At 48.1% G+C, this 17,370-nt stretch overlaps 2 protein-coding genes across 2 annotated transcripts in view; one reads left to right on the forward strand and one right to left on the reverse strand.

Annotated features, from left to right (window-relative positions):
* The first annotated feature begins 2,346 nt into the window (after positions 1-2,346).
* Positions 2,347-17,370, forward strand: part of LOC141113795 (sterile alpha motif domain-containing protein 9-like) — a 33,724-nt gene continuing 18,700 nt past the window's right edge. The window contains exon 1 of the mRNA XM_073607081.1: positions 2,347-2,492. The gene's annotated coding sequence lies outside the window, so the exon portion shown is untranslated. The remainder of the gene's footprint in view (positions 2,493-17,370) is intronic.
* Positions 9,581-15,486, reverse strand: LOC141114259 (uncharacterized). Its single transcript, XM_073607843.1, has 2 exons — positions 14,792-15,486; positions 9,581-14,371 (listed from the first exon to the last, which is right to left on the reverse strand). Exons 1-2 carry the CDS (start codon positions 15,484-15,486, stop codon positions 12,787-12,789), a joined length of 2,280 nt encoding a protein of 759 aa, XP_073463944.1. The 3' UTR covers positions 9,581-12,786.

The following is a 17,370-nucleotide window of genomic DNA, read 5'->3' on the forward strand; positions in this document are numbered from 1 at the left end:
AGCATATTCTGAAGTGGCCGACAGATGGAAACCACAACTCTCCTGGATACTGGGAAGACAGCTAGGCTGTCTGAGACAACATGGAAGCCGAATCCAGGAAGTGACATCATCAGGAAGGGACCAACAACCAGCGTGGACAGCAAGCCGGAAGTGATGTCATCACTAGCTGTCTTCTCAGTATCCAGGAGAGTTGTGGATTCCATCTGTCGGCCACTTCAGAATATGCTGCCATAGAATCACACCTCCGGATATCCCTGAGACTCCTTGGGACCACCAGAACACCGGACCACCCGCCATATTACTAATATGATGTGCTTCTACCCATCCACCCTTTTGTAAGTGTTTTTACCCCTTTTGGGAAATATAACGTTTTACTTCTGCACTTAGAGGCGCCTTTTTTCTTTTCATTTTACTTCCAGAGTTTGCTTCTCTCTTCAAGTGAGCCGAAAGTGAATGAAGACCCTCTTCTATTTCTACATAGACTGATCTCTGCTTGGTCTGTTACTCAGAGCGCCCTAATGCCGCGTACACATGGTCGGACTTTACGACGGACTTTCCGAATGAACGGTCTTGCCTACACACAATCCACCAAAGTCCGTCGAATTCGTACATAATGACGTACGACCGGACTAAAACAAGGAAGTTCATAGCCAGTAGCCAATAGCTGCCCTAGCGTGGCTTTTTTGTCAGTCGAACTAGCATACAGACGAGCGGACTTTTCGACCGGACTCGATTTCGACGGATTGATTTAAAACATGCTTCAAATCTAAGTCCGTCCAACTTTTGAGAAAACAAAGTCCGCTGGAACCCACACACGATCGAATTGTCCGACGAATTCCCGTCCGCCGGGCAAAGTCTGCCGTAAAGTCCGCTCGTGTGTACGCGGCATTATACACACTTTTATATGGATCCTGTATTCCTGCAAAGCCGGTGTTCTGTCAGAACCGGTGACCCGTCAGATCACGGAAGTGACGTTCCATCAGCTGTATACTTACTGTGCATGCGCAGGTTTTCTCACCTGACAGAACACCGGCAGTCAAAAGGTGCCAGCGGACCAGCTATGTCTTGAATTTCACAGTCTTTTACCGAATAAAAAGTCTGTGGATATAAATTAATATAGTATATGGAGATCTGTCATGCTGTTTTCATGTTACATTTTCAAAGCCTAAAGATCTAGCACTGAGCAGTGCAGGGTGTACCAAAATGCCCCCCCGCAACCTTCCTACTGCTGGCTGTACCAACATGGCCTTTGCCACCTTCATACTGTGGGGGTGTACCAACATGGCCTCCGCCATCTTCTGCTGGGTGTACCAACATGGCCTCCTCCACTTTCCTACTGCTGGTGCCCGGCTTCTTTCAAAATGTAACATCCAAACCAGATCACAGATATCAATATACTTTATTTAATTATATCCACTCACTTTATTGCTAAAATGACTGTGGAATTCCACTCCAGACAAAGCTGTGACATGCTGGGTGTAGCAAGATGTCCGCTGCTGCCTTCTGACTGCAGGTGTTCTGTAACATTAGGAAACCCAGTAAGTATTCAGCTGACGGGACGTCGCTTCCGTTACCTAATCGGACGGGTCACCGGTTCTGACAGAACACCGGGAAAAAAATTCTATCTCTTCCCCTAGTACAAGCCCCTCCCCCACAGTAAGAAAACACTGGCTAAGCACACATTTAACCCTTTGATCGCCCGTTAACCCCTTCCCTTCCAGTGTCAGTGCATATTTTTAGCTCTGATCACTGGTTTTTTATTTACTAGTCCCCAAAAAGTGTCAAAAGTGTTAGTGTCTGATCGTCTGCCGCAATATCGCAGTCCCGCTATAAGTCACAAATCGCCACCATTACTGGTAAAAAAAAATCCCAGTTTGTAGATGCGATAACATTTGTGCAAACCAATCAATATACACTTATTAGGATTTATGGAGCAGAATACAGATTGGAATAAACTGATGAAGAAATTTGATTTTTTACATTTTTTTTATTGGATGTTATTACTGTTTTTTTATTCAAAATTGTCGCTCTTTTTTTGTATATAGCGCAAAAAGTTATATTTGTGGGAAAAATGACTTCAATGATATTTGTGTAGAGCGTGACATGACCGCGCAATTGTCACTTAAAGTAACGCAGTGCCGTATCACAAAAAATGGCCTGGTCATTAAGGGGGGTAAATCTTCCGGAGGTGAAGAGGTTAATATTAGAATTGTAGGGCAGTACACAGGCGGGAGGAATGTGAGGATATGTGACCCATGATCAATACACACAGAATGGAGATTTCTATACACACACATATATATAGATAGATAGAACGCACAGCTTGTCGCTGATCTACAGGGAAAACATGGAGCTGTTCTATCACTCCCCTCCCATATCCTATACTCCCCTCCCCCCTTCTCTGTCCGCTCAGGCTGAGAAAACGAAACTAAGAGAACAAAACACCAACCGAGATCAGAAATACCAGAGAGATGAGAGCAACTCTGTGCATGGTAAGTCACCCGTACAGAATAATAATGTATGGGGGAGCGATGTTCTGCAGAATTCGCAGGGGGGGGAGAGGTCAGTGATGGGATAATCTGCAGAATAGATCAATATGGATCTGTCAGGAGGGGGAGGGGAGGGAGCGATGTTCTGCAGAATATATCAATATGAATCTGTCAGGAGGGGGAGGGAGCGATGTTCTGCAGAATAGATCAATATGGATCTGTCAGGAGGGGGAGGGGAGGGAGCGATGTTCTGCAGAATAGATCAATATGGATCTGTCAGGAGGGGGAGGGGAGGGAGCGATGTTCTGCAGATCTGTAGAGAGGTCAGTGATGGAATAATCTGCAGAATAGATCAATATGGATCTGTCAGGAGGGGGGAGGGGAGGGAGCGATGTTCTGCAGAATAGATCAATATGGATCTGTCAGGAGGGGGAGGGGAGGGAGCGATGTTCTGCAGATCTGTAGAGAGGTCAGTGATGGGATAATCTGCAGAATATATCAATATGAATCTGTCAGGAGGGGGAGGGGAGGGAGGGATGTTCTGCAGATCTGTAGAGAGGTCAGTGATGGAATAATCAATATGTGTTTGTAGTATCATAATTGGAGTGACAATGGTCCAGCTTTGGGGTGCACTACAATAAGATAAGTTGGGGGGCTTGTGTTTGCAGAAAGGACATTTGGCTGCCATGTATATTGGGGGCTGTATTATGGGGTGAGGTGCCCCTGTGGTCTCCTTGGGGTGAGGTGCCTCCGCAGTCTCCTCGGGGTGAGGTGCCTCCGCAGTCTCCTCGGGGTGAGGTGCCTCCGCAGTCTCCTCGGGGTGAGGTGCCTCCGCAGTCTCCTCGGGGTGAGGTGCCTCCGCAGTCTCCTCGGGGTGAGGTGCCTCCGCAGTCTCCTCGGGGTGAGGTGCCTCCGCAGTCTCCTCGGGGTGAGGTGCCTCCGCAGTCTCCTCGGGGTGAGGTGCCCTCACAGTCTCCTCGGGGTGAGGTGCCTCCGCAGTCTCCTCGGGGTGAGGTGCCTCCGCAGTCTCCTCGGGGTGAGGTGCCTCCGCAGTCTCCTCGGGGTAAGGTGCCTCCGCAGTCTCCTCGGGGTAAGGTGCCTCCGCAGTCTCCTCGGGGTAAGGTGCCTCCGCAGTCTCCTCGGGGTAAGGTGCCTCCGCAGTCTCCTCGGGGTAAGGTGCCTCCGCAGTCTCCTCGGGGTAAGGTGCCTCCGCAGTCTCCTCGGGGTAAGGTGCCTCCGCAGTCTCCTCGGGGTAAGGTGCCTCCGCAGTCTCCTCGGGGTAAGGTGCCTCCGCAGTCTCCTCGGGGTAAGGTGCCTCCGCAGTCTCCTCGGGGTAAGGTGCCCTCGCAGTCTCCTCGGGGTAAGGTGCCCTCGCAGTCTCCTCGGGGTAAGGTGCCCTCGCAGTCTCCTCTGGGTGAGGTGCCCTTGCAGTCTCCTCGGGGTGGGGTGCCCTCGCAGTCTCCTCGGGGTGGGGTGCCCTCGCAGTCTCCTCGGGGTGGGGTGCCCTCGCAGTCTCCTCGGGGTGGGGTGCCTCCGCAGTGTACTCGGGGAAAGGTGCCTCCGTAGTCTCCTCGGGGTGAGGTGCCCCCGTACTCTCCTCGGGGTGAGGTGCCCCCGTACTCTCCTCGGGGTGGGGTGCCTCCGTAGTCTCCTCAGGGTGAGGTTCCACCTTTCTTTCCTGCACACAGTGTAACTGTTATCATTCCTGGAGAGCGCCCCACACCCATGTCACACCTCAGGTAACCAGAGTTCAGCTCAGCTGCATGAAATTTATTCTGTTAGCAGAACTAAGAGAAACCAAAGTCTAAATTTGGTCCTGTACACAGCGGTAGTAATAACGAGGTTCGTTCCTCGATGGCGGAGGATGACCAATACGCTACGACCATTACTGGTTCTGTTCATAAAAATGCGTTCAATCTTCTGGAAGATATGGTGATCAGAGAAGGCCATGATCCTCATATAACACATTGTCCTATCTCGTATCTCCTAGAATTGTACTGGTTTCTTACCTGCACTCCTCACATCCAATCTACACCTCTGGTGGGCACCTAGATCAGACCCATCCCAACATGGAGCCACTTCCTCCAGTCCCATGATGTCCTGCAGGTTGAGGAACAATACCATGAGTAGATACACCAGAAAATACAAACAACCCTACCATTGTTTCTTATTTTCATGCAGTACAGGGCAAAGGATCTATAATCATTATCATTGGGTTATATGTAGCTTTCTTCAGGTGAATGGACACTGGAAAAAGAGAATGATGAAAGGACCACCCACCTCTATAACCCCTCCCATATTCCAAGCCAGGACATCACCTTCTATAATCTCTCCCATTCCCAGCAGGGACATCTCCCTACATGAAACCTCCCATAACCAGCAGGGACATCTCCATACATGACACCTCCCATAACCAGCAGGGACATCTCCCTACATGACACCTCCCATAACCAGCAGGGACATCTCCCTACATGACACCTCCCGTAACCAGCAGGGACATCTACCTACATGACACCTCCCATAACCAGCAGGGACATCTCCCTACATGACACCTCCCATAACCAGCAGGGACATCTACCTACATGACACCTCCCATAACCAGCAGGGACATCTCCCTACATGAAACCTCCCGTAACCAGCAGGGACATCTCCCTACATGACACCTCCCATAACCAGGTACAAAAAGGTGGCCACTGCCCCCACCTATGACCGTTCTTTGTAGCAAGGAGCACTGGAATGGCAACTTATGTCACACAAATATAAAGGGATTTCCAAGCTCAAACTTACCAACCAGCCAGCAACCAACCATATTGACCCGTTTAACAATATGCGTTAAGAACAGGGGTTTAGTTTTATACATTTGCAAATACATACGTAAGCTGCAGGCCCCACCAAGGCACTCCGTTTCCTGCAGTCCCTAACTACTGAAAGTCTCCATCTTGGAAGCACATGCATTTATAATGGATAGGTAGGGGGCAGGTGAGCCTGGAAAGAGCCAACCCTCCTTAAAAGGTACAGGGTCACATTGTGGGTTAGATGGGTCAGTTTGGTTGGTCGCTGGCTGGGTGGTAAGTGGGAGCTTGGAAATCCCTTTATATTTGTTTGACCTCCCATAACCAGCAGGGACATCTCCCTATATCACCCCTCCAAAACCCAGCAGGAACCCGCCCCAATATAACTCCTCCCACACCCAGCAGAGGCATCCCCCTATATCACCCCTCCCAAACCCAGCAGGGGCATTCCCCTATATAACTCCTCCTAAACCCAGCAGGAACCCTCCCCAATATAACACCTCCCACACCCAGCAGGGACATCCTCCTATATCACCCCCCCCCCAGCAGGGACATCCCCCTATATCACCCCTCTCAAACCCAGCAGGAACCCTCCCTAATAAAACTCCTCCCACACCCAGCAGGGCATTCCCCTATATAACTTCACAAACCCGGCAGGGACATCCCCCTATATCACTCTTCCCAAACCCAGCAGGGGCATTCCCCTTTATAACTCCTCCCAAACCCAGCAGGGGCATTCCCCTATATAACTTCTCCCAAACCCAGCAGGGACATCCCCCTATATCACTCCTCCCAAACCCAGCAGGAACCCTCCCCAATATAACTCCTCCCAAACCCAGCAGGGGCATTCCCCTATATAACTCCTCGTACACGAAGCAAGGACATCTTCACTATATACCCACTCCCAGCAGGCACATCACCCTATATATCCCCCACTCCCAGCAGGCACATCGCCCTATATATTCCCCACTCCCAGCAGGCACATCCCCTATATACCCCCTCCCACTCCCAGCAGGCACATCCCCCTATATACCCCCTCCCACTAGGCACATTCCCCTATATATCCCTCACTCCCAGCAAGCACATCACCCTATATATCCCCTCCCACTCCCAGCAGAGACATCCCCGCTATATACCCCCTCCCGCTCCCAGATAGTGTCCTTAGGTGATTGACCTCTTCCATCTACTGAGAGAAGCTTACCTTCTTCCTATGGAGGTTTCTCTCTAATCGCTGGCGATTCTTTTATCAAGGTTTCTAAAGCCCCATAGCCTATGCAGCTTCTACTGCATCTTCCAGATGGGCCAACTCCTCGACAGAGCCTTGGGGGGATGGTACCCCAGCCCCCCTAGGGATTGAATGAGCGGGGCTGGCCTGTAATGTTGTTGGAATACCCTGGATCCTTCTGTAGGTGCTCCTCTTGGCACATAGTACAATGCATGGAGTTAACCACAGGGTGCTTTACTGGTTCAGGGGGTGTGAGGTGCCAGCAGCAGAGCTTTGTCCCTGAAGACCCCTGTAAGGGTATGTCCATCATGAAGGGTGGAGCTAAAAACCCTGTTTTTTAACAGTGTGCACAATGTGGATGCCCTTTAAAAATTGATGCCCAGAGTGCCTTTTATCTCCTTCACAAACCCTGGCACTCACTATACCTGCATGTTTCAGTCTCACTACTACAGCTGTGCACCCTCCCTCTTCCACCTTCTGGGCACACTTTGTCTGGCAGCAGCTCCTGGCTCTCCTCCATTGGCACAGCATAGCGGTTTCTCCACACTACCTGGGTTCACCTTAGTTTACAAGAGCTTGACACAGAGTACTTCCCCCGTCTGCACATCAACAGAGGTAGGGAGTACCTCTCTGGGGAGAACATTTCACAAAGCATGTCAGATTAGAAGTGCAAGGGAAAAGGGTCATATGGACTTGGTAGCTTAGACTCAAAGTTATTGTCAGGTGGACTTCCTTAGTCTTCAGCATCTGGGTCCCGGAGGAATGGAGTCTCCATCTGGAATTTTTTCAAGCCTCTTGCCACAGGCGGGGAACGCCAGATATGGATCTTCTAGTGCCCAGATTTACCAACAATCTGGACAGATTTGTCATCAGGTCCAGGGACTCTTGAACCTTTATAGTGGATGCACCACTGACCAGGCGGGAACAGTTAAATTCCACTCTACCCCTGAAGTTTCTCAGAAGGATCGAGATGCAAGAAATGATGGCGATTTTCATTGCACCTGTTTGGCCCAAAAGGTCATGGTTGTTAAAGTCCTCAGAGATAGGGGCCTATCTGACTTGATTTTTCTATACAGTCTAGGCATACAGTGAAGGCTAAGAAAATAAGCTTCTGACAGAGTCTATAAACACCTAGAAGGCCTATTTTCTTTCTAAATAACTTTGATCCTAGAAAACACTGTGTGTGACATATTCTGTCCTTTCCCTATGCTCAATCAGCATCTCATTTAGAGTACCACGAAACAACAAATCTCATCCTTGACACTTCTGTTTCATAAACCCTTGGCCTCCCAATCTCTACTTAAGGTCTATGTTCAGTGTACCATTCATATATCACACCTGTATACCCTCCTGTGTCACCATAGGACCTTAATTTGGTTATCTCAGTTCTTCAGACTTTGTCTTGTGAACCTATTAGAAACTTTCCTTAATCTGGCTTCATTCGCAAGGTGGCCTTTCTTATTGCTATCCCCTCTGCATGGAGCATCTCAGAGAGGGGCCTTGTCCTGTGAGGGACCCTTCTTAGTTTTGCACAAGGTTGTCTTAATGCCTAAACCCTCCTTCCTTCCACCTCAACAATGACATTGTCATTCTTTCTTTGAGCCCTGCTTTGAAACATCCAAAATTAATTTCTGCCAACTGCCTTGATGTAGTATGCACTCATATTCCCTCTTTGTATTTCCTGAGGGTTCCAACAGGGGTCTCCCAGATTTTCGCTCCACCATTGTTAGTAAGTTTATAGAAGTTATCATTTGAGTTTATGGATTGAAGAATAGGGTTCCTCCCTTCCCTGTTCAGGCACACTCCACCAGAATTGTTAGTGCTTTAAATTCATCAGGCATCCATTTCTGAGATTTGCAAGGCTACCGCCTGGGCTTCTGTCCACACATTTGTATAGTTCTACAGGTGGATGTACAGGCCTCCAGATGACATGTTCAGGCATAAGGTGCCACAAGTTGCTCTCCTTATTCTATTGAGCCATCTCGATCCATTTGTTATGTGGGCCAGTTGCCCACCCCAGTTGGATATTTTTTTGGTGTTTTATTGGTAATGTTACATGTTCTGGAAAATGTATAGATAGGCAACTGCTATCCTCATATTGATCAGTGGTTCCAAATTAATAAATTGTGCAGTAGGAAACCGACACAATGAAAAAAACGTGCTAAATACCGTGCTGTCCAAAGAAGGGGGGGGGGGGGGGAGCTGCCAGCACCGCAAATGACAATTGCAAAAAGTAAAATAGGAAAATGATGGTGCAGCGCTAGTGACAAGTTAAAATTTAAATGGGTAGTCTAAAGTGCATACATGACCTAATACACATCTAAAATATATCAAAATTGTAATAATTGTGAAGATATCAAACAGTATACATGTGTGATATTGAAAAAATGACAACAGGTGATTAAACCGATGTATCACATGCATATAAATTGCAGTGATATCAGGTGATTAAACCAATATATACCATACACATAAAATACAGTGAACAACTTATTATGAACTCAAAAGCAATAATAGAAAAAATGAATGAACAATGAAAGAGTCCACTGAGTGAGAAAAAAGTGTTTGATGAAAATGGAAGTGCCCAAAACATATGTATCTTGACGCCCCAAATGGTAAGTATCAAGCCACCGCAAAATGTGCATGAAAAAGAGGGGGGATAGAGCACCGCCACCAATAACACCGAGGCTTACCGGAAAAAGTGGATTCATTAGGACATACGCCTTATGAATCAAACAGACTTGTCGGTGATTCTTCACCAAAGATAATAAGGCCCAGATGGATATAGGTGTTGGTAGAATTGGGTAAAAAAAAAAATCTTCTCACAAGGACCACCAGTCGACAAGAAAGGAGGCTCCAAGATATATAAAATGTCTCATGGATTCAAACGTGTAAGATCAAAAAGGAATAAAAAACGCACATAGCGTGAATCCGCACAACACAAAATGTATTAAAAAATGAAAGATTTACACTCACATTTGGAAGAGGTAAAACAAGCGCTTGTTAATCGATAAAATGACGCAATGGGAACAGCAGGCTCGACCCAAAACAGACACAAAGATACACTCGGCATCTTTCCAATAACTGTTCTGTTTATTTGGCACAATTGATGGTTTTTATACACATGATTATATAGGTATCACAATATTATATTACAATTGTACTTTTATGGTAACAAGGGGCGTAACATAGGCAGGCTAATTCTAACCAGAACTTCAAAGAATGTAAACATAATCAAAACATTATTAGTGCAGAGTGCAATACATACAGTAGGCAAAGCATACAAAATAGAATACAGTTTTATACAGAATTTACAAATGTCTTTTACAATACAGATCTTGTGTCCCATACTGTGCTCCAAGAAACAAATTTCTTTAAGAAATCTTGGTTTTATCTTTGCTGGCCTACCCGATGTCAACTCTGCCACCTTGACCCTACAGGTCTATAAAAGAGTATTTATCATTCCCTATAGGCATTCCCTCGCTGTCCTTGTTTTTGTCGGTATCTGAACTCTAGGTCTGCACTGTAAATACACAATTTGTTTTGCTGCAGTACTCAGATGTCAATCTTGTATCTTTTCCCTCCCTCTTTGGTAGTGTGTTAGCTATGTCCCATCATACGTTGACACAAAGTAATCTGGCTGATCCTCATGTCAGCATAGTTCCCCCCCCCTGGGTGTCCTATACGGAGCGATTTTACAGAAGGTCTATGTGGGGTGATAAACACTCTTCATAGACTAGTTAAGAGGAGGCAAAGGGCAGAGTTGACTCACCACATGCTGACGTGAGGATCAGCCAGGAAAGGAGGATTTAAAAATATGCGAACAAATTTCCATAAACGAGGACCCAGACCATACATACATTCCATTGACACAGTAATGAGCCTGCCAAACAACATGTCTCCTCTAGCTGATGAATTCCGATGATGATCTTTCCATTGCTGCAACGAGAGGGAAGACATCTCCTACAGACAAAGGCAGGGATGGCCTCCTCACAGTTACACTCCCTGTAGTATCTGCTATCTCTGCAACCTGTTGGCACACCATTCCAGGTTAGAAGGAAGCTGGAGAGTCAATCCCGGTTTATTGCGTCTTTCAGGGCTGTACTGGTGAGATTGCTGAGAAGAGTTCCCAGGTCTGTACACCTGCTATGGGGTATTCAAGTCATAGAAGAGTTTAGGTGGAACAACCCATTAATGAAATCTGAACAAAGCATATCCCTCTATAGTGTGTACTTGTCTCAGTCCAGAGCACTAAGGGGTTGATTTACTAAAGGCCAATAGAGTGTGCACCTTGGAAAGTGCAGTTGCTCCAGAGCTTAGTAAATGAGGTAAAGCTTCACTTTGCAAAGAATACCCAATTACATGCAAGGAGAATTAAAAAAACAGCATTTTTGCTTGCACATGATTGGTTGATGAAAGTCAGCAGAGCTTCTGCTCATTTACTAAACTCTGGAGCAACTGCTCTTGCCGTGTGCAACTGCACTTTCCAAAATGCACAGTCTTTTTGCCTTTAGTAAATCAACCCCTAAGTGTCCTTTCTATCTGCTGCTTCCTTCCTCTGCTATCAGTATGAGTCGCTTCTGACAAGTTTTCCTGGCACAAGAGATAAAAAAGGTAACAGGGGAGAGGGCTCCAGCACACTTGTGATTGACAGCCTCAGCTCTGTGCCTGTGTGAAGGAGGAGTGTTACTTCGACTCCCTGCCCTGTTTTCTGAAATCTCAGACAAGCTGTATAAAATCTAGATTTTGGACGGCTATAGTGAAGAAAGGGTTGCAGATAAACAGGTACAACTTATGTAGGAGGATTTATTTCCTCTGGATATATATATATATTTATGGTCGGAGCCCTCCGTCCTGATAGATATGAAACACATAAACACGTCACAAGACTAACAACATAAATAGACCTGAAGTGTGCCCTGGCCTGCTGTATGGTAAACCCAGATCTGCTGGGCGGTATGCCAGAGAAGGGCGCATACCTTAAGAAAGTAATGGATATTTCTGTAGAGAAATTGTTTGAAGAGAAGTGCCTTGAGAAGGGGAATGGGTGGGTACCGCGCACTGGAACTGACACAGACCATTGTGGATGGTCTGGCTATATACCCTCCGGGCTCCTCCCATAATTTCAGGCCGGTAAACCGGCCTTCCTATTTATGGTCGGAGCCCTCCGTCCTGATAGATATGAAACACATAAACACGTCACAAGACTAACAACATAAATAGACCTGAAGTGTGCCCTGGCCTGCTGTATGGTAAACCCAGATCTGCTGGGCGGTATGCCAGAGAAGGGCGCAAAAAGACTTGGTTTAGGGAGGTAATGTTTTATTTAAGTTTATTGTCTTCTTACAGAGCGAGCTTGCAAAAGGCTCGTGACATTTCTACTTGTGGATTGGGAATATAGCGAGCAAAGCAGGTGGATTTCCACCTTCCCATTTTCCTGATCACGTGGTCCGGGACTCCGTTTCGTGAGGCTGCTGATGCTGCTCCAATACGGAAAGAATGTCCAGAATAACGGTTGGGGTCAAGGCCTAAGTTGCGCAGAAGGATCCTGACGTGAGTAGTGAACTGGTTGGTACTAAGCGGGCTGATCGGGAACGGCAGCAATGGGCTGTCCTGCGAGGGATCAAGTAAATGGGCTAATAGACTATCTAGGATGGCTACGGGGTACCAGGCGTTGTGCGTTCTGAAGAGCTAGATGTCAACCCCTGGACCGGACTGTTGTGTTTTGGATACCTCGAGGTGTATCGTGAAGTGGCTGTGGTGACGCGTGAGGTGGCGTCTGCGTAAGGCCCTATGACTGGTGCTGCTGACTGTGAATTCGCTGGGTCGTAGAAAGCCATAAAATGCCAGGTAGATGGCAGCTTGGATGACCAAGCTGGGCAAAAACCGAAAGGTGAGCGTGAGAGTATGGTGGACATGTCTCGAAACATGGCACTGGTAAATGGTAAGCGTTTACCGCTAACTTGGGGTTTCTGCTTGTGGATGCCTCGGAGGATGGCCTTGACCGCATGGGTAGCGAACAAAGATGGTTTGTTAGGATCTAGAAAAGAGGTGAAATGCTGGATGCCAGTTAGGTAGAGTCTAATAGTGTTGTAGGATAACTTCAGCTGAGTGTGGCAGTATGAAATGAAGGCCAGGATATGATGGAGATCTCCTGGTATAGCCCCGGGGTTAGCCTCTAGAAACCTGTGATAGCTTTTCCAGGCAGCATGGTAGCCTTTCAGGGTATTGTGAGATAGTGACTGGTTAATCAGACTAGTGGCGTCATGAAGATGTCGCTTCAATCCAGGGTTAGCTGTGACCAATGTGGGATAGCAGACATGGTCGGGTCGGCTCCAGGTTCCTGCGAAAAGAAGGTTGTGTAGTTAAAGCGAGATAGCGCGTCGGCCGAAGTGTTGCATTTACCGGGGATATGAACGCAGAGGACATTAAATTGGTGCTGTAGTGAGAGTTGCACCAGCCTGCGTAGGAAGGACATGATGGCCAAGGACTTGGAGCTACCTTTGTTTATAATAGAGGCTGTGGCTAGATTATCTGTGGAAAATGTCACTGTTTGTCCTACCCAGTTGTTGCCCCAGACGTGGGCTGCTGCAACAATGGGGTAAATCTCGAACATCGAGGAGGATTGACTGAACCCGGGGATCGAGAGTATTTCTGGCGGCCATGGTGCTGCGAACCAGTGGTGGCCAAAAATAGCTGCAAAACCTGTGGAGGCTGCGGCGTCCGTGATTATTTGGGGTGAAGTGGGAGACGCTGATGGGATAAACATCGAAATGCCGTTCCAGTTTATTAAAAAATCGTCCCACCTGGCTAGGTCAGCTACGGCTGCCTTGTCTAGTTTAAATATTAGGTCGGGGTCTTGTACCTGGGAAAGGAACACCAGGAGACGTGAGACGAAGGATCGCCCTTGAGGGATGATCCTTATGGCAAAGTTCAGCATGCCAAGGAGGGATTGCAGTTGCTTTTTTGTGCAGCCTTGCGTATTAGTAAATGTGTGGATGACTGTCCTGATGCGGGTCAATTTGTCGGGAGGCAGACTAGCTTGCATGGTGTGAGTGTTGAGTATGATACCCGAGAAGGTGACGATCTGTGCCGGGCCTTCTACCTTCTTATCCGCTAAAGGTACGTTAAGATTATGAAAGATTGTTCTGAGGCTGTTTAGATCAACTGGGGGCTCGTTGGGTTTCTCTATGAGTAGGAAGTCGTCTAAGTAGTGGATCACTTTCTGACAGGACGCATGTTGTGAGAGAATCCAGGAAAGAGACTGAGCGAAAGTGTCGAATAGCCACGGGCTGCTTTTGGAGCCGAACGTTAACTTGGTGGCGAAATAGTATAGACCTTTCCATTTGATTCCGTGCCACCGCCATAGGCACGGATCAATTGGCAACAATTTGAATGCGTCCGAGATGTCTGCTTTAGACAACCAGGCGCCTGCTCCTGCGAGAATGATGGATTGAATAGCTGAGTCTACCGTTGAATATTTAAGTGTAAACTCTTCTGAAGGTATTAGGGAATTTAAACTGGGTATATGGGAACAATGAGGCGCGGACAAATCATAAACTAAACGAAGTTTATTTGAAAACTTGCCCTTCACAAGGCCGATAGGGCTGACTCTCCATACAGAAAAAGGTGATTGTGTAAAGGGGCCGATTATGTATCCCCGGTCTAGTTCTGTTTGCAGCAGGGTGGTGATGGTTTCCTCGTCGGTAGCGGCTGACAGCAGGTTTTTGCATTCGTGAGTTGTGTTTGGGAGTGTGATAAGTCCGGTGTGAAAGCCTGTCGTGAATCCCCGGATGAGAAAGGCTGCCAGTGAAGGTGTTGGGTGTGAGGCGAGGTAAAACGCGAGCCATCCGACGTGCACTCGGCTTAGTCATTCGGGTTTAGGCTGTTTCATAGCGCAAGCGTACCTGGGGTGAGCTTTGTGGCATGTGAGACAGACATGAAGTAGTTTGCAGTGGGGGAAGTTACAACCCCCAAAGTTGAAGTTATTGCATATGGTTGCTCCCCCTAGTGCCTGGATGGGTCGTCCTAATCTGTCTGCCTGAGCCGGCTGAGTAAATGCCGTTGAGTGACGAGTGACGCTGGGAAAGAAGGGAGGGTTGGGGGGGCGTCTGCCACCTGACTCGGAGCACCAGTTGGCCGTATGGGTGGACGACTGGCAGTTGGTACAGAGTGGGGAACGTAGGCCAGCGAAATGGCGACAGAACAGCTCTGTATCGATGGTACTCCAGTTGGTTTTTACTTGAAACTGGGAAAGTCTAGCTGCTGCTTTTGCTGAAAATGACCTGTGATAGTCATAAAAGGAGCATCCCCCATATTTATAACCTAGATCTACTATTGCGTGTAGGTATAGGTCCAGCTCCTCTCTCCTGTTGGGGTTGACCGTGCATAGCACGTCTCTGAACATGCCAAATGCTAGTACGAACTCCGCAATATTGAGTTTGCGGGTAAGCCTATGGTCTTTGGCCTTTAGGACGACGGAAACGTCTCCCCACGCATAGGACTTGTTTTCGGCTGGGTCGTGTACTGGGATGAGGAGGGATGCCAAGTTAATGTCCTTCCCATCCATGATGTCCTTCCTGATGCCTGCTGGGACGAGATGTGCGGGGAGGACGTAGGTATAGATGTCGGGCGTACCTGTAAGGAGAGGCATGGGGGTGGCGGTGGTTACTGTAGATGGTGAGGGTGCAGCTTGCTGTACCTCCAGGGTTCCCACTCTTGTCTGGACATCAGTGACTGCTGCCGATAGTGTGGTCACCAAGGAGTGCAGCTGAGTGATTGCTGATGAGATAGACTGTAGTGATGCCTGGGTGCCCGATTGGGCTGCCGCTGGCGGAGGAAAAGGTATTCCCCTGCGCCGTAGTTCAGCTGTAAGCTTGGGGATGGTCCAAGCTCTGAGAGACTGTAAGTCGTCGTTTGCTGAGTCTGCCCCAGGTGACGACGGGGTGGAGGCGAGGTCCTCGCTGCTGGCCTGCGACATGGTGTCCGCTGCCTTGAAGTCCTAGTAGTGGAGTTTTAGTTTTTTGAGGTCGAGACTTGGGTCGACCGGGAAGCTGAGGAAGATACTGTCCACACCTGTTGCAGGATGGATCAACTGAAGAACTCTACTGACCTGAAAGGGGGAAGGGTTGGAGAAATCGATGAGTAGCCGTGTTGCTACGAAAGATGAATGGCTGTATGAAGCCATTTCGTAAATGTTTGCGGTGATTTACAAAGTAAAAGAGTTTTTTTTTGTTTTTTTGGAATGTGCGGTGGGGTTTTTTGCTGTGCCGGGGGTCTTGGATCACTGAGCCGGTATGCGACTGGGCTGGGATTGGTTTGAATGAAAGAAGCACGCTGTTGGTGAGTGCTTGTATGCTGAAGATCCGAATCGCAGAGCCGCTGTTTGCGACTGGACTCGGATCGGTGGGATGAAAGAAGCACGCTGTTGGTGAGTGCTTGTATGCTGAAGATCCGAATCGCAGAGCCGCTGTTTGCGACTGGACTCGAATCGGTGGGATGAAAGAAGCACGCTGTTGGTGAGTGCTTGTATGCTGAAGATCCGAATCGCAGAGCCGCTGTTTGCGACTGGACTCGAATCGGTGGGATGAAAGAAGCACACTGTTGGTGAGTGCTTGTGTATGCTAAAGATTTGAAGCATTGAGTCGCTTTTGCGACTGGACTCAGATCGGTCGGATGAAAGAAGCACACTGCTGGTGAGTGCTTGTATGCTGAAGATCCGAATCGCAGAGCCGCTGTTTGCGACTGGACTCGGATCGGTGGGATGAAAGAAGCACGCTGTTGGTGAGTGCTTGTATGCTGAAGATCCGAATCACAGAGCCGCTGTTTGCGATTGGACTCGGATCGGTGGGATGAAAGAAGCACACTGCTGGTGAGTGCTTGTGTATGCTAAAGATTTGAAGCATTGAGTCGCTTTTGCAACTGGACTCAGATCGGTGGGATGAAAGAAGCACACTGCTGGTGAGTGTTTGTATGCTGAAGATCCGAATCGCAGAGCCGCTGTTTTGCGACTGGACTCGGATCGGTGGGATGAAAGAAGCACGCTGTTGGTGAGTTGCTTGTGTATGCTGAGGATCCGAATCATTGAGCCGGTGTTGCGACTGGACTTGGATCGGTTGGTGATGTTTGTATTGCCAAGGATCCGAATCTTTAAGCCGGTGCTGCGACTGGACTTGGATCGGTTGGTGATGTTTGTATTGCCAAGGATCCGAATCTTTAAGCTGGTGCTGCGACTGGACTCGGATCGGTTGGTGGAGTTCGTTTTGCAGAGGATCCGAATCTTTGCGCTGATTATGCGACTAGATTCAGATTGGTTGTGGACGTAAGGGGCTCGAATGAGGAACGGAGAAAGGCAGTAAGTACGGATGTGTGCGAATAACCGAGTAAGACCTACGAAGTTGTAGGTGGTTTACGAAGGGGAACATAAAGTAACGGTTCGGTAGCAGGAAAGCACTACCTGCGACAGTGAGTGTGGGACAATTGATAAAAACCTACGACCAATCTCGAAGGACACGCAGTGAGTTGGTAGAGTCGGCCTCTGCAATGCATCTGATATGAATCAGTTTGTAAAACATATTAAATTAATCCGATATAAATCGGTAGTAAGGAGTATCTGATACAAATTGGTTGTAGAGTGTATGCCATCCCTTACTGTGAAACTGAACACCGACCAACCACCCATCCCCCCCAGGCTAATCCAGTGCAGAGAAGGCACCAGGTGGGCTCAACCACACCTCAATCAGCCACAGAAACCTATACAAACGATATATGCTGATCTCCTAATGAATGAGATGGCAACCCCATGGAGCATGAATTTTTTGACCAGTGAAGCCTATTGCGAGTGATATTGAGAACGACCGACAGT

The sequence above is a fragment of the Aquarana catesbeiana genome, linkage group LG12, assembly GCF_042186555.1.
Source record: "Aquarana catesbeiana isolate 2022-GZ linkage group LG12, ASM4218655v1, whole genome shotgun sequence".
Classification (NCBI taxonomy): domain Eukaryota; kingdom Metazoa; phylum Chordata; class Amphibia; order Anura; family Ranidae; genus Aquarana; species Aquarana catesbeiana.